This window comes from Hirsutella rhossiliensis, assembly GCF_020360975.1.
Source record: "Hirsutella rhossiliensis strain HR02 chromosome Unknown scaffold00019, whole genome shotgun sequence".
NCBI lineage: Eukaryota > Fungi > Ascomycota > Sordariomycetes > Hypocreales > Ophiocordycipitaceae > Hirsutella > Hirsutella rhossiliensis.
Window position 1 is genome coordinate 916,641 of NW_025408685.1, and position 27,967 is coordinate 944,607.

The 27,967-nt window shown below is 56.0% G+C and overlaps 4 protein-coding genes across 4 annotated transcripts; 2 read left to right on the forward strand and 2 right to left on the reverse strand.

Annotated features, from left to right (window-relative positions):
* Positions 1-2,295: 2,295 nt before the first annotated feature.
* Positions 2,296-2,568, forward strand: HRG_11267 (uncharacterized protein; the record flags this gene model as incomplete). Its single annotated transcript, XM_044869737.1, has 1 exon — positions 2,296-2,568. One exon carries the CDS (start codon positions 2,296-2,298, stop codon positions 2,566-2,568), a length of 273 nt encoding a protein of 90 aa, XP_044715290.1.
* Positions 2,569-2,927: 359 nt separating this feature from the next.
* HRG_11268 (tetratricopeptide repeat domain-containing protein) lies at positions 2,928-6,843 on the reverse strand (the record flags this gene model as incomplete). Its single annotated transcript, XM_044869738.1, has 7 exons — positions 2,928-3,580; positions 3,722-5,223; positions 5,272-5,416; positions 5,462-5,705; positions 5,751-6,035; positions 6,085-6,385; positions 6,434-6,843. The coding sequence occupies 7 exons, from the start codon at positions 6,841-6,843 to the stop codon at positions 2,928-2,930; spliced, it is 3,540 nt and encodes a 1,179-aa protein (XP_044715291.1).
* Positions 6,844-12,568: 5,725 nt separating this feature from the next.
* On the reverse strand, positions 12,569-16,719 carry HRG_11269 (reverse transcriptase (RNA-dependent DNA polymerase) domain-containing protein; the record flags this gene model as incomplete). Its single annotated transcript, XM_044869739.1, has 10 exons — positions 12,569-12,711; positions 12,798-12,861; positions 12,910-13,064; positions 13,323-14,697; positions 14,764-14,791; positions 14,851-15,080; positions 15,191-15,545; positions 15,742-16,247; positions 16,414-16,496; positions 16,683-16,719. The coding sequence occupies 10 exons, from the start codon at positions 16,717-16,719 to the stop codon at positions 12,569-12,571; spliced, it is 2,976 nt and encodes a 991-aa protein (XP_044715292.1).
* Positions 16,720-21,216: 4,497 nt separating this feature from the next.
* Positions 21,217-27,222, forward strand: HRG_11270 (AMP-binding enzyme domain-containing protein; the record flags this gene model as incomplete). Its single annotated transcript, XM_044869740.1, has 7 exons — positions 21,217-21,331; positions 21,750-21,789; positions 22,004-24,089; positions 24,153-25,704; positions 25,951-26,317; positions 26,615-26,890; positions 27,156-27,222. 7 exons carry the CDS (start codon positions 21,217-21,219, stop codon positions 27,220-27,222), a joined length of 4,503 nt encoding a protein of 1,500 aa, XP_044715293.1.
* Between the last annotated feature and the right edge of the window lie 745 nt (positions 27,223-27,967).

A 27,967-nucleotide genomic window follows, 5' to 3' on the forward strand; every position in this document is an offset into this window, starting at 1 on the left:
CCGGCATTGCCTTCCCTTATATCGCTGTCTAGGACCCGACTCACGTCCAGCCCAACGCCTGGCAGTGGCCCCGGGACTGGAGAGGGTGGTGGCGAAGGTGGCAGGTGCTGGTGCTGTTGCTGATGAGGTGCACTTGGAGTGGCGGACTCCAGAGGGCCAGCGACGCGTGGGAAGAGTAGTAGTAGTAGGATTTATTTCGCCCGGAGGGAGGTCCCTATAAGGCCTTTACACTGTCTAGAGTACAGTTCAACACGTTTGTTCCTTGACTCCCCAAGCCCCACAGATCATCTTACGCTGCGCCAACCGTACCACTGTTTTCGCTTCATGACAGACCTGCTTGAAGGTCAATTTCTCCAAGTGTTCAGCATCCTATTCCCAGCAACTGAAGCGCGATGTGTCGAAGTTGAAGCGTGGTTGTGTTAGTCATTGATGGTGGTTGGTACGCCGATTGTGTTTTCTCATGACGCTGTTCGCTGTTGACGGGCGGGAACCCGGGTGTGCCCTGTTCGCCCAGGGGTGCCTCCAGCCGGCTTCGAACCGACCCCTCTGCGACGCAGAGGCTCCAGACGTGTCACCACTACGCCATGGAGGCGTGGGAAGAGTGTATGGATTTATTTCGCCCGGAGGGAGGTCCCTATAGGGCCTAGACGCTCTGGCTATTGACGGTTCGATACACTGATGCATGACACCCCAAGCCCCACATATCATCTTACGCTGCACCAACCATTCCACTGTTCGCTCCATGACAGACCTGCTTGAAGGTCAATTTCTCCAAGTGTTCAGCATCCTATTCCCAGCAACTGAAGCGCGATGTGTCGAAGTTGAAGCGTGGTTGTGTTAGTCATTGATGGTGGTTGGTACGCCGATTGTGTTTTCTCATGACGCTGTTCCCTGTTGACGGGCGGGAACCCGGGTGTGCCCTGTTTCACCAGGGGTGCCTCCAGCCGGCTTCGAACCGACCCCTCTGCGACGCAGAGGCTCCAGACGTGTCACCACTACGCCATGGAGGCGCGTGGGAAGAGTGGTAAGTCCGGCGGGTCACGGGATCCGGCAGATCACCGGTAAATCCCTTACCGAAAGAGGGGTGTTACCGAAAGAGGGGTGGGGGATGGTACTATCTCTTACGATCCGGCTGGCAACGAAAACGCCGTCGAGTACTTCGAGAAGATCGCAGTTGAAGTTCCCGTGCGGGAAATCTTGGCGCCCGTATGGGATCAGGAGGGACTACGTGGGGAACGCATCGACTTCTTATTCTCGACGGGCACGGCAGCCACGTCAGGCCGGAATTCGACAAGTACTGTACGGCCAATTCCATCGTGGTACTGCAAATGCCTGCACATTCCTCGCATCTCTTGCAGCCTCTTGGTGTCGGGTGCTTTTCGCCGTCGAAAACAATATACGGCCGGAAGGTTCAAGAGAAAATGCTCGCTGGGATCCATCATATCGACAAACAGGACTTCCTTCCTATATACTTAGAGGCTCGCCGACAAGCACTTTCGCCGTCGAATATCCGAAGCGGATTTATGGCAACAGGCCTCTTTCCGTTCGACCCAAACGGGGTATTATCGCGGTTACAAGTTCTGTCAGTTAAAACTGACAGGTTACAGTGGATGAAAAAAGATGATTGATTGATTGTCTAAATTATGGTAAGAAGTTTGCTTCTTATAGTGCTTTGTTTTACCTTAGGTGGCGATGTTGCCACTTGCCACCTAAGCTGCTTAGGTGACGTTGTTATCTAGAACGTTCGACACCATCGCTTTAATCCTTAGTAATGTGGCAGCGACATTATTGCGCAGTTTATCCAACAAGTTCAGGTTGACAAAGTTGGTAACGATCACGGCGACAAGAATACTCCAAGCCCCAACAAGAGCCTGGAAGCAGCCAAGACTCCGTATAACGTCAACCAGCTTACCACTCACGCCGAAAGGCTTCTTCAACGCCGGCCACAAAATGCAGACTCGCCAGTCTCACAAGCTATCAACCAGCTTATCAAAGGATGTCAAATGGCCATGCATAGCGCCGCCCTCCTTGCCGACGAAAACGGCAACTTCGGTCAGAAAACCAGCGGCGAAAGCAGAGAAAAGAAAAGCGCCGTGAATACATTGGCGACGGCGGTACTCACAAGATTCCCTTTAAGGGCTACCACCCCTTCGAGGTCTTTGTTATCTTTCCTGTCTACGTTAACCCTTTGGCCGTGCTATGCAAGAAAATCGCTGAAAAGCCTAGCTCTTCCTTCCTGCCCGGCGTCCCTTTACCTGCACCGGAAAGGTCGTCGGCCTTCCCGACCACCGCGTTATGCTCTGCCCCCCGGGCTCAGAGCGCGATTACGCTTTTATCGTCGTCCCGGACAGCTGGACCTTTGTCGATAGGCCCCCGGCGGCCGCCACCGCCTCGGCTTCCCCTCTCGCTACGCCCTTTATGCGTCAGACCCTGTCCGCCTCCTCTACCTTCGATTCCATCCGTGCCGCCTTGTACTCCGTTGCCGCGCCGGCCTCGGCCCCGCCCACCCTCGACCTCGTCACGCCGCCGCCTAAGCGCTCCCACCCGGCCCTTGCCGATACGCCATGAAGAGGGCGCGCTTCCTGCAGTAGCAGCATTCGCCGCTTTCCTCGTCTTCGAACACCGTCGGCTCCGCCGCCCCTCCTCCTCTCCTCCGCCGGCCGCTTCTCCGTCTCGACCGGGCGGCGTCCCCCCCGTTCCCGCTCCGACGGCCAGCCTGGATTCCCCTCTCAACTCTATCGTCGCGAGCACCTCCGACCCGCCCGCACGCCCTCTCCGCTATCGCATGCAGAAATAAGCTACGCACTATAGACCCATCGCTCTCTTACGCCTCCTACCTTTACTAAAAACGAACCGTTCTCCCTCTCGGGGTGCTGAAGGGGTTGGATTGATTCGATGCAGACCGTCATGAATCTGACATTAGACCTCTACCTTGTACTCTTCCATCTACCCAGGGCCGATATGGAAGACTGGGTGTGAGGATGATCCTGGCCAAGTATCTTCTGCCGGTGATGAATGCAATCCTGCATCAACGCCTTTGCTTCCACGGCTCGGCCAATCTCATACCAAGTCCAGGCCAGGCTATTCTTGCTGGTCAGCGTGTCGGGATGCTCCTCGCCCAGCACCTTCTTGCGGGTCTCCATCACCCGCACCCCGAGCTCCTCGGCCTCCTTCCACCGCCCCTGATTCTGGTACATCGCCGCGAGGTTTGCCATGCTGGTCAGCGTCTTGGGATGCCCCTCACCTAGCACCCTCTTCCGGGCCTCCATTACCTGCACCCCTAGCTCCTTCGCCTCCTTCCACCGGCCCTGATTCTGGTACGTCGCCGCGAGGTTCGCCATGCTGGCTAGCGTGCGGGGATGCTCCTCGCCCAACACCCTCTCCTGGGTTTCCATCACCTGCACCCCTAGCTCCTCCGCCTCCCTCCACCGCCCCTGAGTCCGGAATGTTGACGCCAGGTTTCCAATGCTGGTAAGCGCATCGGGATGCTCCTCGCCTAGCACGCTCCTCCGGGTCTCCATCACCCGTACCCCCAGTTCCTCCGCCTCCTTCAACCGCCCCTGCTTCCTATACGTCAATGCTAGGTTTGCCATGCTGGTCAGTGTGTCAGGATGCTCCTCCCCCGGTACCCTCTTCCGGGTCTCCATCACTTGCACCCCAAGCTCCTCCGCCTCCTTCCACCGTCCTTGAGTCCGGTACGTCGCCGCCAAATTCGACATACTGGTGAGCGTATCGGGATGCTCCTCGCCTAGAACTCTCCTGCGGATACGTAGTTCCTGCATCTGTAGCTCCTTCGCCTCCTTGCACCGCCCCTGTTTCCGGTACGTCGACGCTAGGTTGGCCATGCTAGCGAGCGTATTGGGATTCTCCTCCCCTAGCACCCTGTTACTGAGATCTATTAACTGCAACCCCAGCTCCTCCGCCTCCTTCCACCGCCCCTGAGTCCGGTACGTCGATGCCAGGATTGCCATGCTAGTTAGCGCGTCGGGATGCTTCTTGCCCAGGACCCTCCTCCGAATCTCTACAGCAGCCATGCTGAGCTTCTCTGCGTCGCTCCATTTGCCCTCGAAATCCAAGTAGCTAGCCACGCAATGGAGCAGTTCTGCCTTCGCCTGCTCCCCATCATCCCCTAGCCCGCCAAAATCGATCTCCAGCACAGCGTTTGCGTGCGGTAGATACGTACTACATATCGTCCGGTTCTCAAACCCCCCAATTGGATACATCTGGGATACCGTCGACAGCGCTTCCCTCCCAAACTCACTCATCTTGCCATCGTTGGCGAGCCACTTACGCATTACTAACTGCACCAGCCGATGCATGTCCAGGCCGCCACTCTTCTCCTCTGAGATGAGGCTAAAGGCTTTTAGAAGCCCAATAGATTTGGTCAGCTCCATATTGCTCTTCGGGCCTCCGTTGCATTCCTGTGTACTATAGTGCGATAGAAACGGTATTGGAATGCCCTGCCGGTCGAACAGGCTCATCAACGAAAGCAAATCGCCCGCCAACGCATCCTGTTCCTTGATCTGTCGGAACGAGAGCATCCACGTCTGCGCCACCGCCTGTGGAGCCTCTGAGTCCCGCCCGATCGTCTCGAAGTCCTCGCTCAGCAGGTCGACGACAGTATGGTCGCTCTCGTCGAGTAGGTCGAGATATTCTTCGATGGAAATGCAATTTGCCTGAATAAAGGCGGCCGCCTGGACGAGCGCGAGCGGCAGATGCTCCAGGCGAGAGGACAGCGCTGATAGCACGTGTGTAACTTCGTCGTCTTCCTTGAGCATTGTTTTGAGCAGCTGCTTGGATTCCTCCTCACCCAATTGCCGAATCTCCACTGTATAGGTTGCAGCGGACTTGGTCAGCCTCACGGCTACTTTCTTGTTCCTGGTCGTCACGAGCACTGCTCCATGGTTACACTCTTGAATGTACTGTCCGAGCTTGTTTACCCCAATGGAGCTGCTACCGGCAGCGCTAAAGAAGAGCGGCTCGTCGTCAGCGTTGTCGAGAACCATGAGCCACTGCCCATTCTCCTTTCTCCCTAGCCATTGTTTTACTAGCAGAAGAACATCCGTTTGAGGATTATCGTGGCCGGGAATCTGGCATTCTTCTGCGATAGAAGCAAATGACTGACGAAATCGCTCGGCGTTGCTTGCGTGAACCCAGAACACGGACACCTCAGGACAAGCTTCTTGAAGCCAATAGACGTATGCCAATGCAATTTGCGTTTTTCTACGCTTGTCAGCATGCCTACCATGGAACGGAAATAACATGACGCACCCAACTCCGCCCAGGCCGTGCAGCGCCACCCTGGGTCGCGACCCTGCGGCTCCAGGGCGCTGACCGAAACCCAGCAACTGCTTCAGGTCGTCCAAGATATTGGATCGTCCGACGAAGTCTTGATTCTTATTGTATGGCACAAGGACTGATGCTTTTAGTTTAAGCCAGCAAGTTCTTACAGCTTACTTACACTTCGCGTTAAGTGCCTGCCGTCGATGACGCCCCGTCACTGCCCGTCGAGCAAGGCCCCTCAGCCTCTCGCAGGCCTTATCATACTCGGGGTCATTGGGCCTAAACTTAACCATGCCCGAATGTGACCGCGCGACGGCACAGTTGTGCTCCGGTCCGTCCTCCCACGGACGGCAATGCGTCGCTGAGGATTTGGTGACGAGCACCTTCAGCGGTCCTGACATGGCCCAGTTGCCACTCTCATCCTGGACGAATCAGTTGGGCACTATGATAGAAGAGCCATGACAGACCTGTTTAGCCGTTGGTGATTGCATCGTCTCGTAGAAACAGACAATTTCGGATTCACCCTCGGCCCTGAGTGCTTTGTGGAAATCGCGCTGCTGGATGCTTAGAATCTGCGAATTGATGCGACTAATCGATTCAACAAGGAACCGATTCGGCCCGTCTCCGACCATGGGGATAAGAAAGCTGATATCCATGCCGTCGTGTGGAACGCCGAAGAAGACGATGCCATACACAGCCTCTAAGAGCTTCTTATCGTCCTCTTGCTCCGACTTTGCCAGAGTAATGAGCATCTACAGAACATATCAGCCAATGACAAGACAATAGAAGCGGTGGTATTACCTGCTTCAAGATCAGTCCTCCCAGGCTGTGGGCAATGAAGATAATAGGCTTTCTTTGCGCAGAAGAGGCCAACGGAAGGAGGCTGTTGTGGAATGCCGTTGCCAAGTCTTCCAGGTTATCGGTGTTTTGGCTCTCTGCAACCGCCGACCCATACCCATACGTCATCACGCGCGCCATATGCCCCTCGGTAGCCTCGCTCTTGAGATCGTACGGCAGGGCGTCTCGCAGCCACATATGCTCCCCACCTCTCTCTTTGAAAGAGCCAAACGCGTGGCCCCCGAGGCCCGATATAGCAACGACACTAGGATGATTAGCACGCGCCGTTGCAAGGAGCTGGGTCCCTCCTTACTCGATTCTGTGGTCCTTGTCGGGCGGTGCGAAGAGTGTCGTCATGCCGACAAAGTCGTCGTCCAGCGTGAGGACTTGGAGGCGCGCCCCCGAAGAGTTGGTCAGATCCAGGGGTATCAAAAGTACGGTAGGGGTATCTCGGCAGGTAACGGTGCCCGACGACGAACGGCCATGGATCTCTCGTGCGAGTGATTTGACAGTCAGGTGTGAATCGCGTTCCTCGAGGAAGGACCGCAAACGGGCGAGATCCCACTCGCGAGGAACACCGCGGACACGGAACGTCTTGTCATATTTCGCTGGCTTCCCCTCGTTGCGCGCTGGACCTGGTAGCAAACGATTGCGCACCAAGAAGATGGATAAGGTGGCGACTAGCAAGAGGAGAAAGACATGGCTAGCGTCGACGAGGCCCATAATAGGCGCGCGGACATGAGTGGGGGAGTGGGCCACACTAGAAGAACATGCGTGCAGGTAAAGCTCCAGTCTGTTCTGTTATTGATCCGACGCGAAGATTGAAGAATAACGTGGCCGTCGTGACAGGCTTACGCGGGGTACGGTAAGGTTAAGGAAGCAACGTGGGTGGTTAGTTTCCATTCGTCGGAGTTGGTCGTCAGCTGCGTGAGGGCAGCAGCCCCTGGGGCGCAGCCTCGCTGATGGATTCACCAGCATACAAGCCCCTGCCAGCCTCATCCTCCCTCCCTCATCCATTTCCCTTCCGTCCCCCCTTTTACTGTCCACGTTGCAGCGGGGGGTGGGGATGTGTGGACATCTTTTACCCGTTGGCAGGTTACTTCGTACCTCAGTAAGCCAACTTGGGGCCCCTTCCCCTAAGTTGGGCGGAAAAGTCCCGGACAGCCCAAAAAGGTCCGGACACAATCTTGGTGGTCAATTGCGGGCAAAGCTTAGCCATAGCATTCTACTAGTGTCGCATCGAGTTTTTAAGACATACAATATAGAGCCAATTGCCTTATTTAATCGAGGTCCTTAGGAACATAGAAAATACGTGTTGTGCGGCGTCGCGCGGCGTTGAAGCGTGCGCCTTTACAAATATATATGTATGTATGTGTATTTTTCGTCCAGCGGCCGTGAGGCCGCTCAGGTCCCGGTGGGGCACAGGACGTGCTGAGCTAGGGCTGTCTACAGTTTCCCCTCGCAAACGTAAACAAACCACCATCCAGCATTTCATCGGCTCTGAGGCGCTCCGTGTTGAACCTGGTGCCCGTCAGCGGGTCGTACAGGCGCGGCAGTGAGATTGCCATTCAGTTTTGGTCTCAAGGGACCGTTGTCGGAGACTGCAGAGCGCAGCCTCAGTTGACCCGGCCGGGCAAAGGGTGTTGCAGCACCCTCTGCCTGGCCGAATCCGGGGGGAAGTTGAACAAAGGAAAGAGGTGAGGGAAAGATGATACAGCCGCCTAGTGGCGAGGGCAAGCCCATTCAAAGAAGGAGGTCGCCTTCGCCAGCTTGACGAATCTGTCGAAGTCTCTGCCTATTGCGCGATTGACTGCTGCAGTCGGTGAGGGTGTCAGCCTCATCCGATGCCGCGGCTCGATCTTTCGGCAATAAAAGACATGGTTTGGCTCTTTTCGTCGGCCACATGAGCACGTCAGTCGCGCATCGTCGTGGTTGAACCTCTCGTGGTAGTCGGCAAAGTCCCCGTGACGGGTTCGGGCTGCAAGCAAGTGGTGGAGTAGCGGTCGGGGGAGTTTGAGCTCCGGGGGGCAGCCGGTCGTCGGCTTAGGTGCAGTGGCTTGTACTGTTCGGGTGCAGAGGCTTCCCACCAGGCTTTAACTGCACTTTTAGGCTGCTGCCTAGCAGCCCTGCGCAGATATGCCAGTGTCGGGACAGCGCCTGCGGGCTCGGGTTGAGAGGTTCCTGCTTTCGCTAAGGCATCGGCCTGCTCGTTGCCTGGGATGCTGGTGTGGCCGGGGATCCAGCGGACCTCCGTGGCACCGTGTGCTGTGGCCAGGGCCTGGAACTCGAGGAAGACATCCTGGGAGGAGTCTGCCGGCATGCCTCTGAGGCATGTTGCCGCCGCGATGTTGTCGAGACAAACGACTACCCTCTGCGATCGTGGGAGGCTTAGGGCAGCGCGCAGGCCCTCGAGCGCGCCTTTCGCTTCTGCATCAAAAACCTCAGCGGGCCCAAGTCGGCCGCAGCCACTTAGGACGGTTTGCCCATCCAGATGGATGGCATAGCCATAACCGACCGCTGCATCCGAGGAGAGCGATCCGTCTGAGTAGACGACCAGAGTGTGTGGTGGCACTGACCGGAGCCAAATGCGGAAATCCGCTGCTGACTGGTCTTTCGGGGCGGTTTGCAGAGGCAGCGCCTGATCGTCGCCGAAGCGGCGAGGAGGAGAATTGGCCGCCTGCTGCAAGGCAGCAGCTGGTCACTGCGTCGAAGTCGGGTCCGGAAGCCTTCTCGCGGCACCTGGTACTTCAGTTTGATCGACCTGTGGATGACAGGGCTTGGGCCGGACTGTACGTTTCGCAAGCGGATGGGCTTCATCGAGAGACTTGAGGCGGGCCGCGAAGCGCATGCGACGCCCCTCGAGCAGTTGTATCACCGGTGGAATGCCGCTCTCTCGATGGAGGGCATTGATCGGCGTCGTCCTCCAAACAGGCAGGATGGCTCGGATGGATGTGTGAAGCGACTTGTTCATCTTTCGGATGAGTTGCTGTATCCCGGATGGTCCTTCTTTTGCTGGCTGGGTCCATCGCGGGCTGGTTAATCCGGGTACCATGCCTCGGTGCCGTGGAGCAGCACCGGTTCGATACATGCTCTTACGGCTCTGCGAACGGCACCGGGAAGAGGACCATGTTTGGTGTTTGCCAGACTTTTCAAGTGATAGGCCACGACCTGTGCCTTGGCTGTCCACTTTTCCACGTGTGTCTTGAACGACAGGGTGCTGTCGAGCCAGATGCCTAGCCATCGCAGTGCTCGGTCAGGGCGCTTCTCTGAGTCGCCGTGAAATATAGGCGGGCAACTTTAGGTTTGCTTCGACAGAAATGCATGACCTCAGTCTTCATCGGGTCGAAGGCGATGCCGTTGGCGGCGCCCCAGGCCACAAGTTCGTTTACATAGCGCGACGCTCTCTCGGCTGTCTTCTCCAGGGAGTTACCTATGCATAGGATACCCGTGTCGTCTGCGTAGCCGAAGCGCCCCTTCGGCTTCCCTAGGCGGTAAATTGGTTCCGTGTACAACAGAAAAAGGATGGGCGAGACTGGTGATCCCTGGGGGAGGCCGCATTGGAGAGGCGAGCTGGGCGTGGTAGTGTCCTGGTATCTGACGCGCGCCGAGCGGTCATGCATGAAAGAACCAGCCCATCGAGCGAGATGTTCTGGCCACCCCTGCTCACGGAGGCGAAGGATCAGCCTGTTGCGGAGGACAGTGTCGAAGGCTCCTGGATGTCCATAGTCACCAACGTGGCAACTTGTCCGCGGGCAAACGCCTCTTCAATGTCATGCAGCAGAGCGGCAACAAGGTCAACGGCAGATCTCTTCGGGAGAGCGCCAGCTTGTTGTGAATGGAGGACTCCGTAGTGGACGGAGGCCCATGCCAGGCGCCGTGCGATGAGCCGCTCGAGACCTTTGCCTAGGCAGGACAGTAGGAGATGGGTCGCCAGGCACGAGGGGTCGAGAGGTTCCTTCGGCCTGGTTTTGTTATCATGACTACTTCGGCCTCTCTGAACGGCTTCGGGTGATGGCCGATGGTGAGGCAGCCTTCGTACAGCCGCTGGACGTGGCTTCCGATAATATGCCATACCGCCTTGAGCATTTGTACCGTGATGCTGTCGGGGCCGGGAGACGTGTTTCCTGTCCGTAGGGTTGCGTCGCGCACTTCCTCAAGTGACACCTGTTGCGTGAAGGGAACGGTTTTCGTTGTGTCGACTGGGATCCACGGATCTGGGATGTGTCACGAAAAGTAGGGCCAAATAGGCATAAAGTTAGTATTTCAGAATCTTCCGGTGCTCCTCCATTTTTCCTTCTGTCCTCTGTGTCTGTTCCTTCCTTCCTCGCCCTTTTATTCCTGGCCACAATCTCGATCTTCTCCGTCTGCCTCACACCTCCGTCAATCGTCGGGGTGGCTGCGCCCCACTTTTTCCTATGACACCGTCCCTGACGGCCGGGCTGACTGTCTCAGCCGACGCATCAGAAAGCAGGCCTGACGTCCTGGCTGACTGTCTCAGCAGGAGCATCAGCAAGCAGGGAACCTCTAGAGGTCCTACGAGCGGCTTCGCAACAGGATGTCGTCGTCCGCCGTGCGCCGCTCGAGCGTCGCCCGCCGTAGGGCATTGGCTTTGTCAAGCTGCGTCTCGTAAACTACATCGCCTACTTGTAGGGGCGGAGGCTGGAAAGCGCCCGGTGATCTCAGCCATCGGACCGCTTTGAATACGGAGGCGCTGTCAGTGAAGCTGTCGATCAGATTGCGCCAGTAATGTCTTTTGGCTCGCCGCACGACTTTCTGGAAGTCTCTCTTTGCAAGCTGGACTTCCCGATTGAAGCCGAGAGGGTAGACTCTCCTAATCGCGCGGTATTCCGCCGCGGCGAGGCGCATTCTTCTGTCCACCAGGGCGCGCTGCGTGCCCCTTTGCGGACGGGGCGACCGGCGGCCTTGGCTGCCAGTTGGAGAAGTTCCACGAGCGCCAACGCCAGGGAATCAAGCTCTTGGGGAGACGAGGCCGCGGCCGGGATAGCTGTTGCTCCGGAATCGACCATTTCGGCGAAACGAGCGAGCTCGTCGTCAGAGGTGAGGCGGACCTTTCCTAGCGGCACCGAGGCCGGAGCCAGGTCAGCGAGTGTCACGCTGAGCGTGAAGTGGTCAGAGCTGGTGGCCAGGTGTTCCTCCACGACAGCTTCGGATAGTGGTATGTTGGAGAAGGCGAGGTCTATTGTGTTGCCATGTGGGTTCGTTGGCACATCGGCAGGGTTGAGCAAGCTAAGGCCGTTCTCAGAGGCCAAAAGGCGATGTCGTCACCTCGGCCATCGAGCCGGCCGGTTTGCCAGCTACTGTGTTTGGCGTTGAAGTCGCCTGCTACTAGGCACCTTCCTGGTGTGGTCCACTGGAGGAGCATCTCCAGTGCTTCATCGTAGTGCGGTGAAGGGTCCCATGGTTCCCACCACGAGACAATTGAATCGCTTGATGTCCTGTTCAAGAAGCTGCAGGAGGCGGGCAAGTTTGCTGATGACCACCCTGACGCGGTTTCGACATACTACTCCCATGCCATTGATGCTGCCCGTCTCAAGCTTGAAGAATATTTTGGACTCACGGATGCCACGCCCGCATACCGGTGCGCAGTTGCGCTGCATCCGGCAAACAAGTTCGCTTACTTCGAACTTGAGTGGAGCCACAACAAGCAATGGGTCAGCGAAGCAAAGAGAGTGGTACAGGAGGCCTATGCGAAATACGAGGAGGCGGCTATGGAAGCGGACGCAACTGTCCCTCCGACCAGGTCGGCGTCTGCGGGGTTCTTGCTTTCCTGCCAGCGTCTCGTACCTCTCCCTAGGGCCATCATTAGTCTTGATTGGCCCGTACTTGTCCTCGAATGCCTTCATCGCAATTGTTCCTTGCAACCACTCAACTGGCTCCCAAGTCGGCTCTGCGTAGCCCGTCCATCGCACTAGTGCTTGCCTGAATTCCCCTCGTCCGCGCTTCTTCCATCTCGCGCAGAGAATCTCGTCGACATCCCACAGATCCGCGCCGGTCTCATCTTGTACCGGTGGTGGCTGTGCGTCATCCACCTTTGGCCAGGAGCCGGATCTTGATGCGCCCTCCGCAAAGGTCAACATGGAATCGCGGGTAAATTGAACCACGAACATCGAGCTCAACGACGTGCGAACTAATTACCTTCGTGACTGTGTACTTGTGATGCAGCCAGTCGAGCTTCTTGCACGGTCGTGGTGATCTGTAGTTTGCCATCGAGAGCCACACCTTGTCACCAACTTCAAACCGCTCCGCAGGCTGTCGCTTTGCGTTGGCTGCCTCTTCTTGTTGTTGCTGTGAGGCGGCCATCACTGCTTGCATGTACCCATTGACCTCCTGCAGGCGACTGAGTAGGCCATCAGCTCTGCTTTCCTCTCTATCCCTTGGTGGCTCTTCCGATTCTTCGACGCTGATGGGATCGACGTGGTAACCATGCTCAGCGAAGAAGGGGCTGATCTTGGTCGTTGCGGATTCGCGATTGTTGAGTGCCAGCTGCGCGGCAGGAGCAGTTCTCCCAGTCGTCCTGCACGTACGACACGTAGGCTCTCAGGTAGGCCTCGATCTCCTGGTTCATTCTCTCTGGCCTCCGTCCGTCTGAGGATGATAGGCCGTGCTCAATTTCTGCGTGACACCTGCAAGACGGCAGAACCTCTTCCAGAACCTACTTAGCCAGTTGCTCCCGCGGTCGCTGACGATGGACCGTGGCATTCCGTGAAATCGGTAATGACACTGGAGAAAACGTTTTGCACACGGCTCAGCTTCCATGTTGTCCATCACTTCGAGGGTCACAGCCTTTGTCAGTCTGTCTACAATCACCCACAGGTACCTTGCCTTGCTCGGTCCAGTAGGCGGCAGATCTGTGATGAAGTCCATGGACAAATGGCTTCGGGGTCGATCTGGAATCGGGAGAGGCTTGAGAAATCCCTTTTCGACTGGCGCCAGATGTGTGCTCTGCCGCAGGTGTCGCAATTGGCTACGAACCGGCGAACCAGCTGGGACTGTCCAGGCCAGTAGAATCGCCGAGCCACAATAGCCAGCGTACCTTCTCTGCCGGGGTGACCCGTCGAAACGGAGTCATGCGACTGTTGCACGATGCGGGTTCTCAACTGGTCCTTCTCGGCCTCTTCCCGACTGCCCTCTCCCCAGATCCTCCTGGCACCCAGATGCGGTCCTAAATGTCAGCCTCTTACCGGCATCGATGGCGCACTCCGAGATTTGAACTTTCAACCCTAGGGCGGGCGGAAAGGTACGCTCACAATTCTGCACAGCTCTGTACGCTTCCTTAAAAATCGGGTCCTTCTCGGCCGTCTCATCCCAGAGCTGTTGTAGGTCCGCCTCCTCGAAGATCTTCATCTCCGGCAGAACGAACGGCTCTGAGAAATTAGAACTCGCCGCATTGATGCGTGCTCTTGTAGTCGCCGGGATCGCATCATCCGGTATCAGCTGTATCATCCTTCCCTGTTCTCGCTCGTCGTCGATGCCCTGTGGCTTGTCTTGTTCACGGCGGGACAACGCATCGGGCACGACGGCCTCACTTCCCGGTCGATACTCGAGCTTGAAGTCGAACTGGGACAATTCGGCTGCCCAACGGCTCTGCCGTTCCGTGAGCTTCTGGCGTGTCATGAAATACTCCAGGTTGCGGTGATCGGTGAGGATTGTGAATGAGCCGCAGCTTCTGAGCTCGGCACTCCAATTATCGAGGCATCTCATGATGGCGAGCATCTCCTTGTCGTGGATTGGATAGTTGTACTCTGCTGGTGAAAGTCGTTTCGAGAAGAAGGCGCACGCGTGTCGACGTCCATCTTGGTCCTCTTGCGCCAGGACGCCTCCCAATGCATAGCCTGAGCAGTCCGTCTCCAAGAATGTCTGCAGACTCGGGTCCCACTGCTTGAGCACGGGCGACTCACAAAATCGTCGCTTCAGTTCATGAAACGCCTCGTTCTCCGCCCGCCCCCAACAAAAGGCAGTTCCTTTCTTCAGCAGGGCGTCTAACGGCTGAGTGATCTTAGCGTAGTCGGGAATGAAGATCCTGTAGTAGTTGGCGAAGCCCAGGAAGCTTCTGACACCCTTCACCGTGGTAGGGGCTTCCCATTCGCGGATGGCGTGCTGCTTCTCGGGGTCGCACGCGATTCCCTTCCCTGCATTGACAATGAACCCAAGGTACTTGACCTCTTGTACTGAAAACTCGCACTTCGCTGGGTCTAGATGTAGGCCAGCGTCAGCGAGTGCTTGGAGAACCTTTCGCACCTTGGCCTCGTGATCGGCCTTTGAACCACTTGAGTAAATCAATACATCGTCTAGGTACGCCGTGACGAAATCATCCAGCCACTCGCGCAACACACTGTTCATGTATCGTTGGAACGATGCCGGGGCGCCACTTAGGCCGAAGGGGCACACGAGCCACTCGTAGAGCCCGAACCTCGTGCGGAATGCCGTCTTCCATTCGTGCCCGGGGGCCATGCGGATTTTGTGGAAGGCGGCCACGACGTCCAACTTGGTAAACCACTTGGCCTTGGCCAAGTTCTGCAACGTCTCGGCGATGAGTGGCAGCGGGTATCGGTCGCGCTTGGTGATTGCGTTCAGCGCCCGATAGTCACAGCAGAATCGCAGCCCTCCACTTGGCTTCCTCACGAACAGCACCGGCGCTGCGGCCGCCGAGCTACTCGCTCGGATGAACCCTCTATCCAAAGGTCTTTCAGGGTCTTTCGCAAGACCAACAACTCTTCGCGTGACATGTTGTAGAGCGGTCCCCATGGCAGGGGCGGCTCGTTGCCATTCTTGTCAGGCTGCAAGTTTACCTCGTGGTCCACACCTGGCCGGTGTGGCGGCAGCTTCATGGCCTCCTCTGGTGAAAACAGGTTGCGGAACTCTTTCAACACTTCCGCTGGAACCATCTTGCTCGGATCAACTGGCGGCTTCGGTTGAAGCGCTTTTCTATGTCTGCCAAGCTGATCGCTTGTATCGAGAACGCATCGCACGTCTGGCGTCTCTTTGCACGCCGGCACTCTGCCGTGAACACGGCTGCCGACACAAGTCTTGCGCTTCGAATTGCGCGTACTTTGGCGGGCTCTTCCTGCCCCATGAGGCGTATCGTCACGCCTGCTCTTCCGTGGAACACTTGCCGCTTAGCAGCGTCGTACACGACCTGGTTCCTCTCCATCCAAGGCCGGCCAAGGAACATATCCTGGCCGAGGCTTGGGACGACGTACGCAAAGATGCGTTCGTCGAAACCGGCGGTCTCCACAACGACAGCCACAACTCCCGGCGACGTGACACTTTCTGAGGACTCGAGAATCCCCGATCTCTCGAGGCTTCGAATCAACGAGAGGATCCGAAACTTCCGGACGACCGCTTCGTCAATCACGGCATAGCAGTCACATCCACTATCGACTAGGACGCGTATAGGATTGCCTCTGTTGAGCCGTGCGTTAACGAGCACGGGTCGACTATTCATACGCGGCTTGAACGCCTCCCAGTCTTGGACATCTGCCTTCGAATGCCCCGGCGCCCGCTTTCGCACCGGGGCTAGTCTTTTCCCATCGGCTCGTCATCCCCACTGGATGTTGCGGCCGACTCCGAATCGTCATCGCTCGCATCCGGCTGCTTCACCCGGGCGGCTCCTGACCGTTTTTTCTTCGCTTCGCCAGGAAAGACCAAATGAGCTGGGCATTCCGCGACGAGATGACCCTTCCGGCCGCATCGGTAACAGCGGCGCTCGTTCTTGGGCGCCACATCTGCGTTGCGACGTTTCTTCGGCTCGTGACCTGTACGGTTGACATCTGCCATTTTGGTATCTCCGTCTGCGTCGCGGCCTCGACTATCATGGGTTGCACCACCGCTTCGAAGGGCGTTCCTTTCTCTACACCTTCTAGACCTGAGGACAGCCTTTGAAGAGATCGGACCCATTCCGAGTACGTGGAGCGAGTGGGCGCCGCGTAGACAGTTGCCAGTCGCAAGTCCGGACTCAGGGCGCCCTCCAGGTAGCTGATTTTGACTTCTTCCGGCCAGGTGGCGCCGCCGGAATCAGCGAGTTCTTTCTCGAAGCGAGGAGCAGTGTCGCAAAGCTTTCCTTGTCTCTTTGCCTCAAGGATCGCAATTTGTCCAGCGCGCGAGTCCTGGCGTTCGGGTCCCCGTAGCACTCTTCCAAATATTGGAGGTACTGGTCCGGATCTGAGTCTCCACCCTTCCTCCGGCTTCTACATACGCGATCGTCATTTGCTGAGGGGCACCCCCTAGTCGCGCGTAAATGTAGGCGAACTGGTCCGCCTTATTCCCAATTACCCTTCCGTCTACGCGAAGCTTGTTCTTCATCTCGCTCAGCCAAGCGCGAAACTTGGATCGAACGCCCTCGAATCGCGGTGGGTCTGGGAGAGTCGGCCTAGTCTTCCGCAATGATGTGTCGACCAAACGATTCGGTTCATGCAGAGGTTCCGCTCTGCTCTCCGACTCGGTCCCCAAGGGCGTTGGTCTCGAGGTCGTCAGACTGTCTTGCAGCAGTTGAATCTGCTCGCGCGTGGCGTCGCGATCGGCATCGCGGTCGGCACGCAAACTTTGCAACTGTTCAGCCATCTGGCTCATCATCTGCATGAGGAGCTGGGAGGTCCGCTCCGGGGAGCTCCCGTCTGCAAGGGTTGAGTCCATCGGTAGTGAGCTCTAGATATGTAAGAGGCTGGCCCGGAGTTTGTTCAACAAGCAGGTGCCTATGTGTTGTCTATCTAGAGCTGAGGAGGAAAGGAAGCTGAACTCGAGGCGTAGCCTCGAGTGCGAGCTTATATTACCCTTCACAGAATGTTCTCGCAGCTTCCGGGTCCGCGGAGCGGGGCCGGTGCTGCCACCCGAGCACGACCCACCGGACCCGGTACAACCGGGTCCACCAAGCCGGGCACAGCCCGTGACAGCAACAGAGAGATCACCGCGGACACGAGAGGAGGAAAATGAGGAGAGCGCTTCAGACGATGCAGTAGGCCTAGACCTGCTCCAGCAAGCCCGGAAACGTCGTCAGAGGCTTGCTGCCGTCGCAGCATCAGGCACGCGCAGAAAGAAACGGGCAAGACTGACCTCTGAGCTTGACGAGTTTATGGCTAGGACCACTAAGGCTGATCTAAAAGTCGAGGATCCTCTGGAATGGTGGGTATGCCATGCACCAGACTACCCAGTCCTGTCCAAAATGGCCTTCGACTTATTTAGTTGTCCCGCTATGAGCGCTGAGTGCGAACGCGTTTTTTCACAGACGAAGAAGGTTATTACGGATGAACGCAATCGCCTCAGTTCAGATACGGTGGCGGCTATTGAATGCCAAAAGCATTTGCTTCGATCCGGAATGTTAGCATAGCTCAGACAGGTATCTGCCATTGGTAGTTATCGTTATGGCCGACCACCCTCAGCCTGGTGATTGCCGTCCATGATATCTCACCCTTACCCCCGGGCATGTTCAACTCGGCTTGCAAACAGATGCGCCATCACAATCGAACGGAATCGCCTCTGTTCAGATGATACGGTAGCGATTGAATGTCAAAATCACTCGGTCGGAGGCCATTAGTTAGGTTATCAGAAGGTGAAGTACACCCACACCAAATATATTAGGCGGGGTACATACCGTCGAGTAATATCAACCAACCAAGAAAGGTAACGCTCTTCGTCAAGTAAACCAAGTCAAGCAAAGGGGTCCGGTCAACCAAGTCAAGTAGAGGGGTCAAATTTTGCTTTACTTGGTTGTTGGACACACTGGACATGACGCAAAGTCGCCTTGGAGACATCACTGCCTTTTTGGCCAATGAATCTCTGGTCTCCAAGAAACGCAAGGCGACGGCGGAGGAAGATGCTCTCGACCAAACCACATTCCGCGAGCTTTATTGTCGTTACGTAGTAGCTTGCAGTCTCCCATTCACCCATGTTGAGCATTCGGCTTTTCGCGACTTTATACAGTATATTCGTCCGGCGGCTAATGATCTTCTTCCGCTTACTGCTGAACTACATCTACAGTACTTATCAGTAATGACATGTCAGCAAAAGCAACGGCGTTATTGATTAATGATATAAACCGCTGTCGGGCCCACCAAATCGGCCGGGACGTGCCGTCGCCTTCGGTGGGCTCGACAGTGGGGGCGGGCACAGCCCGCTAAGTACAGTGTACTTGCCTGGGGCGCACCTGCATGCCCATTCAGCTGAGACGCAACTGGCCAGGGTTCATCCACATGACCTCCCCTCGTGGCGTAGTGGTCATACGCTTTGGAGGCCGCCCTCGTGGCGGAGTCGGTTCGAATCCGGCCGGGGGCACGACCTTTGGGGGGAGGTCGAGACCGGCAGACTAGCCCATCCTGCCTTACCAAATGGGGAACACAGTCTCTAGGGACCTGGGTCATCCCTAGCGGGGGCGCTCCCGTCATTTTACCGCCGCCTCGAAGCACCCGTGTGGGCGACATCACACGCATGCGGACGACCTCGCCCGACGGTCGAAAATCCTTGGGCCGCCTGCGCAGCGCGTCAGCCACGCAACCAACACCTCAACAACGCCGCAAACTCTCAACGTCACCGAGTCCAACCCCTACGATATACACCAACCACGATAGGCGACAAGATGCTCAACGTTGAAAGACATACGCGGAGACAAGATGGTAGAATACGGGTTTTCATCCCGGGCTTCGGCTATAGGGTTTTTCCTGTATTGGTAACGAATAGAGGCTCTAGGGCTACGGCCGGCTAGTGTAATAAACTACTACTACTACTACTACTAGATTCATCAGCTTAGCACGTCCTTTGCCCCGTCAGGGGCTTCAGCTTTAAGCTCCCGGACGCTCAATAATTATAGGTTATAGGTTATAGGTTATGTATGAACAACCTATTTGCATTGTTGCAGCGGCCATGGTTGGTAGTGGCAGCGGCGAAACCGCGATTTGCCGTTGATGTTGAAGTTCACAAAGTTCAACACGGCCATAAGCCAAACTCCCACGGACCTCAGCTCAGATGTCCATTGTGAGACAGTGCCAGCTGCCAATCAGGCAGCGGCCACAGTAGCGGGGTTGGCTGACCTGCCACAGGCTACCGACAGAGATGCGCGGGGTACGATCGCTGGGAGGGAAGAGAACAAGACAACGGCCCATTGCGAGACATGGATTGCTTCCCATTCGTCACAGTAGTTTTGTATGAGACAATTATTAGCTGGTCACAGCGACTGCCCGGCATGTGCGTTTCATGAACTGGGTATCACTGCAGTGGCACAACAGGATCGTGATGCCCGAGTCGATTGACGCCGGCTCTTTCTCCTCCCATTATGACGACACATGCTCTAACGCAGAAGGGCCATGGCGTCTGCGCAGGGAAGATATAACACCGTTTCCATAGATTGATATCCGACACCATGTCAGGCCGCCAGTTGCACATGCACTTACGGCAATCCTGCTTCGAACTTGTCAGTCGTAAGGCATCGCCGGCCTAATGACCTCGTGGCAACGGGGTTTCCATGCCTCCTCGGGTCTGCAGGTGAACGAGGCACAGTATAGACTGGTTTACGATCTAGGAAGTCTCTGTTCATGCACATGATCGCTTCGTCTTGCAACGCAGTGGTCGCTGGGCTATATGTCCCGGCGTTCCTGATGTCGCATCAAGACTCGGCAAGGTTGCAGGTGTGTGCAAAACATGTTCGCCGGGGTCTGCAAGCCCGGCCCCTTGACACGTCACGAACTGAGCACGCAGTCTCAGTACATGACGCACGCAACCACCCATTAACGCTTTCATGTGGGGATGGGGTTGCAGGCAGTTGCTATGTCTATATATCGTGATATGTTCAGCTCACTTTCTGTCCCTACCACTAATCCGATGTCTATTGTCATTTAGACGTGCACTTTCTCTCCTCCTTTCTCGCCAACTTCGTTCTCGCTTACTCCCTTAGTGAAAATGGCTTTCATGGATGAGCTTGGAGCGACATCTGTTCACCAGAGTCACCACCGCCCCACTTACGCCGACTACGCGGCAATGCACGATAACACATTGCCACATTTGCCTTGGGAGCTTTACCGACGCTGGAAGATCTATGACAAGGCGACTGCTGTCATTTCTAGCAACGGTGAGCACATCAGCTACAGCCGGCTAGCGTGGGATGTAGAACGCAAATACACCGCGCTCAGCAAAGACAACCTCCAAGCGGGGGATGTAGTCACATTGAGAGGTGACATGTGCGTGGATATGATTGCCACAGTTGTAGCCTGCTGGCTAAGAGGGCTGATAGTGGCCCTGCTTGACGAGAACCTCCCAGAGGTTCGCCGACGAAGGCTGCTAGACATTGTTGCACCGAGCCTCGTAATCGGCCATGATGAAGGTGCCGAAGGTCTCCCTAACGCCCAACACCGCACATATCATGGAATGACTGGCGTGTCAGAGCCTATTCGAAGCGCGGTGGCGGTTGATGCAGCATATATCGTATTCACATCTGGCAGCACTGGCGACCCTAAGCCGATCTTGGGTTCACATCAGGCACTAGCACACTTCATTTGCTGGCAGAGCCGGGAATTCGCCATCGGGAGGCATGACCGTTTCGCTCAGTTAGCGGCTCTCGGCTTTGATGTCATCTATCGTTCGGTGTTCACTCCGTTGTTTTCCGGCGCACAACTCTGGATCCCGCCATATACTGTCAGCGATGGGGAACTGGTGCTGAAGTGGCTGTGTCACCATCGAATCAACGCGCTGCACATAGTGCCTTGCATCATCAAAGCCTGGCTGTCTTTGTGTACGACAATGGCCCTGCCCAATCTGCGATGGATCTTCAGCGCTGGCGAGACGTTACACGGCAAGGTGCTGCAGGATATTTGTCGGCAATGGGGCTTCTCTGGCCAGCTCGTTAACCTTTACGGACCCAGTGAAACCACACTGGCAAAATGTTTCTACCGCTGCAACCCAGCGGATGCCGTACGCGGCGTCATGCCCGTTGGCGGACCATTGCCGAATACTGAAGTTTGGGTCATGGATGGTCAACGCCGCTGTGCACCCGGCGAACACGGTGAGGTGGTTATCCGCACCCCGTATCGCTCATTGGGCTATCTATCTGCCCCGGGGCTCGTGGCAAACAACATGTTCCGGTCCACGCCAAATATGCAGCATTCAAACGACCAATTGTACTTTACAGGCGATTTGGGGCACTACGACGAACACGGGCTACTGTATTTGCATGGCCGCTTGGACGACCAGATTAAGATCAACGGAGTGCGTATGGAACCTGGAGAGCTAGAAACTTTTCTGCATCGCTTACCGCAGGTCGAGGCGGCGGCAGTCTGCCATCACGATGGTCTGGTTGCTTATCTGGCCGCGCCCGAATCCTTGTCCGTCCATGAGGTCAACCGACAGCTCAGCCGAACCTTTCCCGCCGTTATGCGGCCACGGGTGATAATAACACACCGACACTTGCATTATCGCTGCAAGGCGCCAACTCCGATCTGTGGACAGTGCGGCCAACCGGGCCATTCTGCGTCGACCTGCACCTCCGACGTTTTTAAGTGTGCAGCGTGCGGTGGAAAAGGAGCACACAAAGCTACAGATCCTGGGTGCCCGGTGTATCGCCGGGAACTCGCCAAGTTACGACCGACACCTTACTAACATACATCCTCTGTCTTAACCTTTCTTTTCAGCACAAACCCTCTACCTATACCTGTGGTTGCCCCACAGCTGGTAGGTTAGCTACACCGGACGGCTAAAGGCAGGTGGACTCTTCGTCAAATGCGGCGGAGGAGAGTGGTCTGTACCTCATCAGACAGGCTCCAGAATTGGAAAGGGACAGGTCAAATGAGCAAGAGACGGATTGAAGGATGTAAGAGAAATTTAGGCATTAGATCGGGACGAATTCCTTGGGCTCGGAACCGAGTATTGGACAACTCTAGATTAGGCTTAGCGAGTCTGACGCAGTGCCTCTGACTATCGTCAATGGCGAAATAAACATCATCATCATCATCATAACACACCGACTTCCTACAAATGCCAACGGCAAGGTCGACCGCCTGGCGCTGAAAAGCTTATCAAAGCAGTCAGCCATTGTGCGGTCTGACATGGGCCCCCGTGGCAAGACGGAAACACTCATGGCGCAACTATGGCAGAAGCATCTGGAATTGGAGGCGGTCGTTGCGCGCGACGACGATTTCTTCTTGCTTGGCGGCAACTCCATTTCCGCCATCATCATGGGTGCGGAGCTGAACCGACGGACTGGTAAACAAGTCCCGCTGAAGGGTCTCTTCCAGTTTAGTCGGTTAGAAGACTTCTGCCACTACGTGGACGGTATCGAATGTCGCAGCATGCCCTCGGAAAATGGTGTCATCAGCCACGACGAAGCTAGCGCCCATCACCCATTTGGCCTGACAGATGTTCAACTCGCGTACCTGATCGGCCGGGATTCTGCCTTTGAGCTGGGTGGTGTGAGCACACACAACTATCGCGAAGATCGCTTTGCCTGGCTGGATGTTGCGCTACTGACTCGGTGCGTCAACCAGCTGGTGCGTCGACACTCAGCCCTGCGTACCGTTTACTCACTGGAACGCTTTCAACGCGTGCTGGCGGAGACGCCGTTGATACAGATCGCCGTTCAGGACGTGAGTCTTGATTCACCAGAACGTCAGAGGGATGCCCTATTGCTCTGGCGTCGAGAACTAGAGCGGCAGATGTTCGATACCACAACCTTCCCGTTATTTGAATGGCGAGTGACGCAATATCAAAACCACTGCGTGCTGCACTTCAGTTACGACGTGCTGATTATGGACGCACGAAGCATGCGCATCTTCATGAGTGAGCTGAACGAGCTATACCGCTGTCCGGAGCAAGCTTTGCCGCCGTTGAGCATCACCTTTCGGGACTATCAACTGGCCCACGAACAGCTGAAAACAACGCCACGCTACCGAGACGATCGACGATACTGGTATGACCGCCTGCCGGAACTCCCGTACGGGCCATCGTTAGCCACAGCCTGGCGCCCAGGTCGTGGAGGCTCCCAGGACTTCAAACGTCAGAGCTTCCGTCTAGACCCAAAAGTCTGGAAATGTTTGCAGGAGCGAACTCGCCGGGAAAAAATATCCATGACAGTGCCCTTCCTGGCTCTTTACGGACAGGTACTGGCGCGTTGGAGCTCCGAGGAGCATTTCCTTATCAATCTCACCTTGTTCCAGCGCGAAGACGTGCACCCAGACACGCAGAATCTGGTGGGCGACTTCACCGTACTTTCCTTGTTCGAGTACCGCCAGCGCCAAGAACCGGTTCGGCAGTTGCTGCGAGACATCCAGGAAAGGCTTTGGGACGACTTGTCGCATACGCTATTCACCGGCGTGGAGGTTCAGTCGGCTCTGGCACGGCATAACCAACACCAAGGTGGCAAGCTCATTGCCCCAGTGGTTTTTACCAGCATGTTGGGCTTCCCGCACAGCGACGTCGGCTTTCTCACGGATGAGTATCGGGGCTGTGACTATGCTAGGACGCAAACTTCGCAGGTGTGGCTGGATAATAACCTCTACGAAAGAGACGGCTCTTTGGTGGTTGAGTGGGACTACGTCTGCCAACTTTTCGACGAGCAACAGATAAGCGATATGTTGGAAGCTTACCAACTGGCCATCGTCTCACTTGCCAACGGCGATTGGGACAAGCCGCTGCACATTCCTCTCCCTGCCGCTGATGAGCTGCTGCTGCGCCAGTACAATGACACGGCCTGTTCGGACTGCATGATGCCGGCCACGTTGCATGAACAGTTTTTAGTATCTGCCGAGAGGTTTCCGGACGCTCCTGCTGTGGTTGCGGCGAGTGGTGGCCAGACGACTACTTATCGACAGATCGGGGCAAGAGCTGCGCAGCTGGCACATCGACTTCAATCATCCGGCGTCTCCCGAGGAGAACGGGTCATGATTTGTGCAGAAAAGGGACCCTGGCTGGTGTTCGGCGCTCTTGGCATCCTGATGGCGGGCGCGGTGTTTGTCCCCGTCAATGTGCAGTTGCCGGTCGGACGCCTCCGCGCCATCATTTTGCAGGCGGGGATCCGCCATCTTGTTATTACCAAGCAGCAATTACGTCGCCTGTCACAGCATAAAGAAATTGCCGTTGAGGTTGGCATTACCATTACGTTCCACGACGTGTCAAACTGCAACGCGCTGGCCGAATTCGACACCGTGCCGCCTGCCGTCAGCGTAGCAATGAATGACCCTGCGTACGTCATTTTCACATCCGGCTCTACAGGCAGACCAAAGGGGGTGTGCATTTCGCACGGCGGTGTATTGAACACTCTGCGAGATATCAATATGCGTCTGGCGCTGACGTCGGATGACCGCACGCTTTGCCTGTCCAATATCAGCTTCGATCTGGCGATTTACGACGTCTTCGGGCCCTTAATGCTGGGTGGAGCGGTCGTCATGCCGGCGGAGCGCGCACTAGATCGACCAGACGCCCTGATACAAGTGCTGGATGATTGTGACGTCTCTGTTTACAACAGTGCTCCGGCCGTGATGGCGCTTCTCGTACAGTCCGCTGGTGGAGGCCGACATGGCAGAGTGCGTCACGTCTTGCTGAGCGGCGACTTCATCCCGCTCGACTTGCCCGAGCGTATCAGGAAGATATTTCCAGCGGCGAAACTGCTCAGCTTAGGCGGGGCAACGGAGGGAAGTATTTGGTCTATCTGTTACTCATTGACCCTGGTCGAGAAGCACTGGACCAGCATCCCCTATGGCAAGCCACTGCTCAATCAGCAGGTTTGGATCCTAGACGCAGCCCGCAATCCCTGTCCTGTCGGCGTTGCCGGCGAGATCTATCTGGCCGGCTGCGGTGTGGCGCTGGGTTATGAAGCCGATGCCGAGAAGACGGCAGCGTTTTTCGGACAGTTGCCTGACGGGCAGCGCTATTACCGCACCGGGGACCAGGGCATAATGCACCGAGCAGGCTACGTTGAGATCCTCGGGCGCCTGGACAACCAGGTGAAAATTAATGGCTTCCGCATCGAACTGGGCGAAATTGACAGCGTGCTTCAGAGTCACTCTGCAGTGCAAACCTCGCTTTCACGAGTCATCGCCCACGGCGAAGCGTCAGCCCAGAAGTACCTAGTGTCTTACGTCGTGCCGCTGGTGTTTGATCGCCTGGCATTTAAGCTGGAGAAGCGTGGGATAAGAAATGGATTAAATGCCTCGGGAACTGTCATGGACTTGAAGCCGCTCACGCCACAGACGATCCTGTCTGACGCTGCCCAACGAGCGCTGGTCCGCAAGAGCTATCGCCACTACCAGGCGAACCACCAACTAACGCTGGAAGTCCTGCAGCCGTTGATCCATACTACGGTGCAGACTGCAAATAGCAAACATCGTCTGCGCATGTCTCCGGCAACGCTGTGGGCGGAGCTTGCGGTATTGCTGACGCCTCTGCGTGCTTTCAAGCATCGGATAGAAGGCTTGAACAAGTACATCTATCCTTCTGCAGGAGGACTTTATCCTGTGAGAGCTTACGTGACGGTCTCCCGCGCTTGGAGCGGGTGCGGGGGCCATTACTATTACCACCCGGAGAACCACGCACTGATGCAGCTTGTAAGCGGCCCCGAACTGCTGCCGGAAACGGGAATTTACCTGCATCTCAGTACGTTTCTGCCAGCAATTGAGCCGGAGTATCATGAATATGCGCTGGTCTACAGCAGTCTCGAAGCAGGAGGGATGCTGGCGCTGCTGGCAGATTTTGGCCGCCTGAGTCCTGTAGCGCCGCTGCCCGTTGCAATCTGCTCTGAAGATGAATTATGCTTGGCAAGCTATTGGTTGGATGAAGAAGGGGGCATAGACATGCCCTTACAGCTGCCCGATCATACGCTGCTCTTACTCAAAACTACAGCCGGCTGGGGTGGCTACTGCTTCCAGGAAAGGCAGTTCCAACGCTGCGGCGATATCCCACTCAACTTCAAATTTGGCCAGGATGAGGACAATGACGCCATCATCAATCAGGCCTCGGCGCTACTGCTGCTACCGCCGACAATACCGACACTGGAACAGGGGCGTCTCGTGCAGCGCATTAGCGAGAATCTGCTGACGTCTTCATTGGGCAGTTGTGTATTGGGTCAAGTCAAGCTGGAGGATCAACTACTTGCCTATACAAGGGGCCGCAACTTCCCCGCAGCGCTAGCTATCGGCAAGATACCAACCGACGACATGGCCAACGGCGACATAGAAAACATCAACGTCACGAGGACATTGTCTGATGAGTTGCGGGCCCATTTACAGCGGCAGCTCCCTACCTACATGGTACCTGATGAGATTATATGCGTGCCGACTTTGCCATTAACGGCCAACGGCAAGGTAGATGTGAAGGCGTTGCCGCACCCACCGTCGCTGTTGAACGGCAACGATGAAAGTTGCCCTCCAGGAGACCAGTATGAGGAATCCCTGCAGGCATTGTGGACCGAGGTACTGCAGGCTGGACCTAGAGGTAATGTTCATGCCGATTTTTTTGTTCACGGTGGCAATTCGTTCGATGCGATCTTGCTTGCTATGAGAATCAGCAAACGTTTTGTGCGCAAGGTGGCAACCGCATTTGTCTACAAACACCGCACCATCGCGCAGCAGGCCAAAGCAATTGTCCAGTGCGTGCTCCAACCGGCACTTGATCACATCGAGCTGAATGAGGCGAAGCATTCCAAGCGGCTAGTACTTTTCTCGCCATCGGACAGCGGCGCAGAAGCCTATTATGCGCTGGCCCAGGCATTGGCTAACGACGTCAACGTGATTGGTATCAACAATTTCTTCATCAACTACCCCGAGAAGGTGACCGCAGATTGGTCTGTGGCACTTGATTTCTATTGTCGGCAGACAGAAGATGTCGTGCAGCAGGCGCCAGAGGCTCCAGTCTGGCTTGGCGGCTGGTCCATGGGCGGCAACATCGCAGTGGCGGTAGCCGAGAGACTAGCGGGATGTCCGCAAATCCGCTCGCAGCTTATCATCTTCGACTCTCTCCCGGGTTACAGTCCCGCAGAGCGTGAAGTTAGGGAAAACACCACCGACGTATGGAGCCCATATCACCCAGATAACATCACCTATCGTCAGTTCGCGATGGCTGGCGATTCGCGACGCCGTTATTACCATTATGTGGATTGCCTTTTCGACCATTTGAGCGCCATGCAGGTCGAGCGTTGCCGCCATAAGTTACTGTTGGTCAAGTGCCTCGAGCCTTTGGGCCATTATCGTTCGGATGAGCCGGATAACGGCTGGGGTAGGATTGCAAATGATGTCGTGGTATATGCCGTGAAGGCTCACCATTATAATCTAATGATTGAGAAAACGGCAATTGAAGAGGTGGCTTCAATTGTGCGGCGGGTACTGTACCAAGGACCTTGCTTCGAAATCATGTGAGAGCAAAGAGTCCGTTGCTTGTACGGGAGTATATTCTAAGCAATACATTCGCGCAAGCCGAACCACTTCGCTATATACTCCTCGTATTGGCGCCGTGTGGCTTGTGTGTCCCAATCTCTCGCGAAGGAGAGAGCAAAAGTGGGCATAAACGGGGATAAAGGGACTTTTTGAAGGTCGAGTATCGTACGATCAGATATTGTGTTAATACCTCTCCCCCCCGGTTGCCTCCTTTCCCGTCTACACAGCCCCTTTTATATCCCTCCAAGCTTCTCCCAAGTTGATATCCCGTTTTCAGGTATAGTATACATTCTATCAGGAAGAGGGCACTTCTTGCCACTTACTGAAGGCCACGTAAGTCATCTACGTCAGCAGCATCAGCTCCATCTCCCCGATCGAATAGCTCTTCTAGCTATGAGATCGATAGTTCAGTCTCTCGAGGTCCCCGAGCCAGTAATAGCTATGCCGGACTCCTTAAAGGGTCCCCGTTCGAATAGGAGATCCTCCGG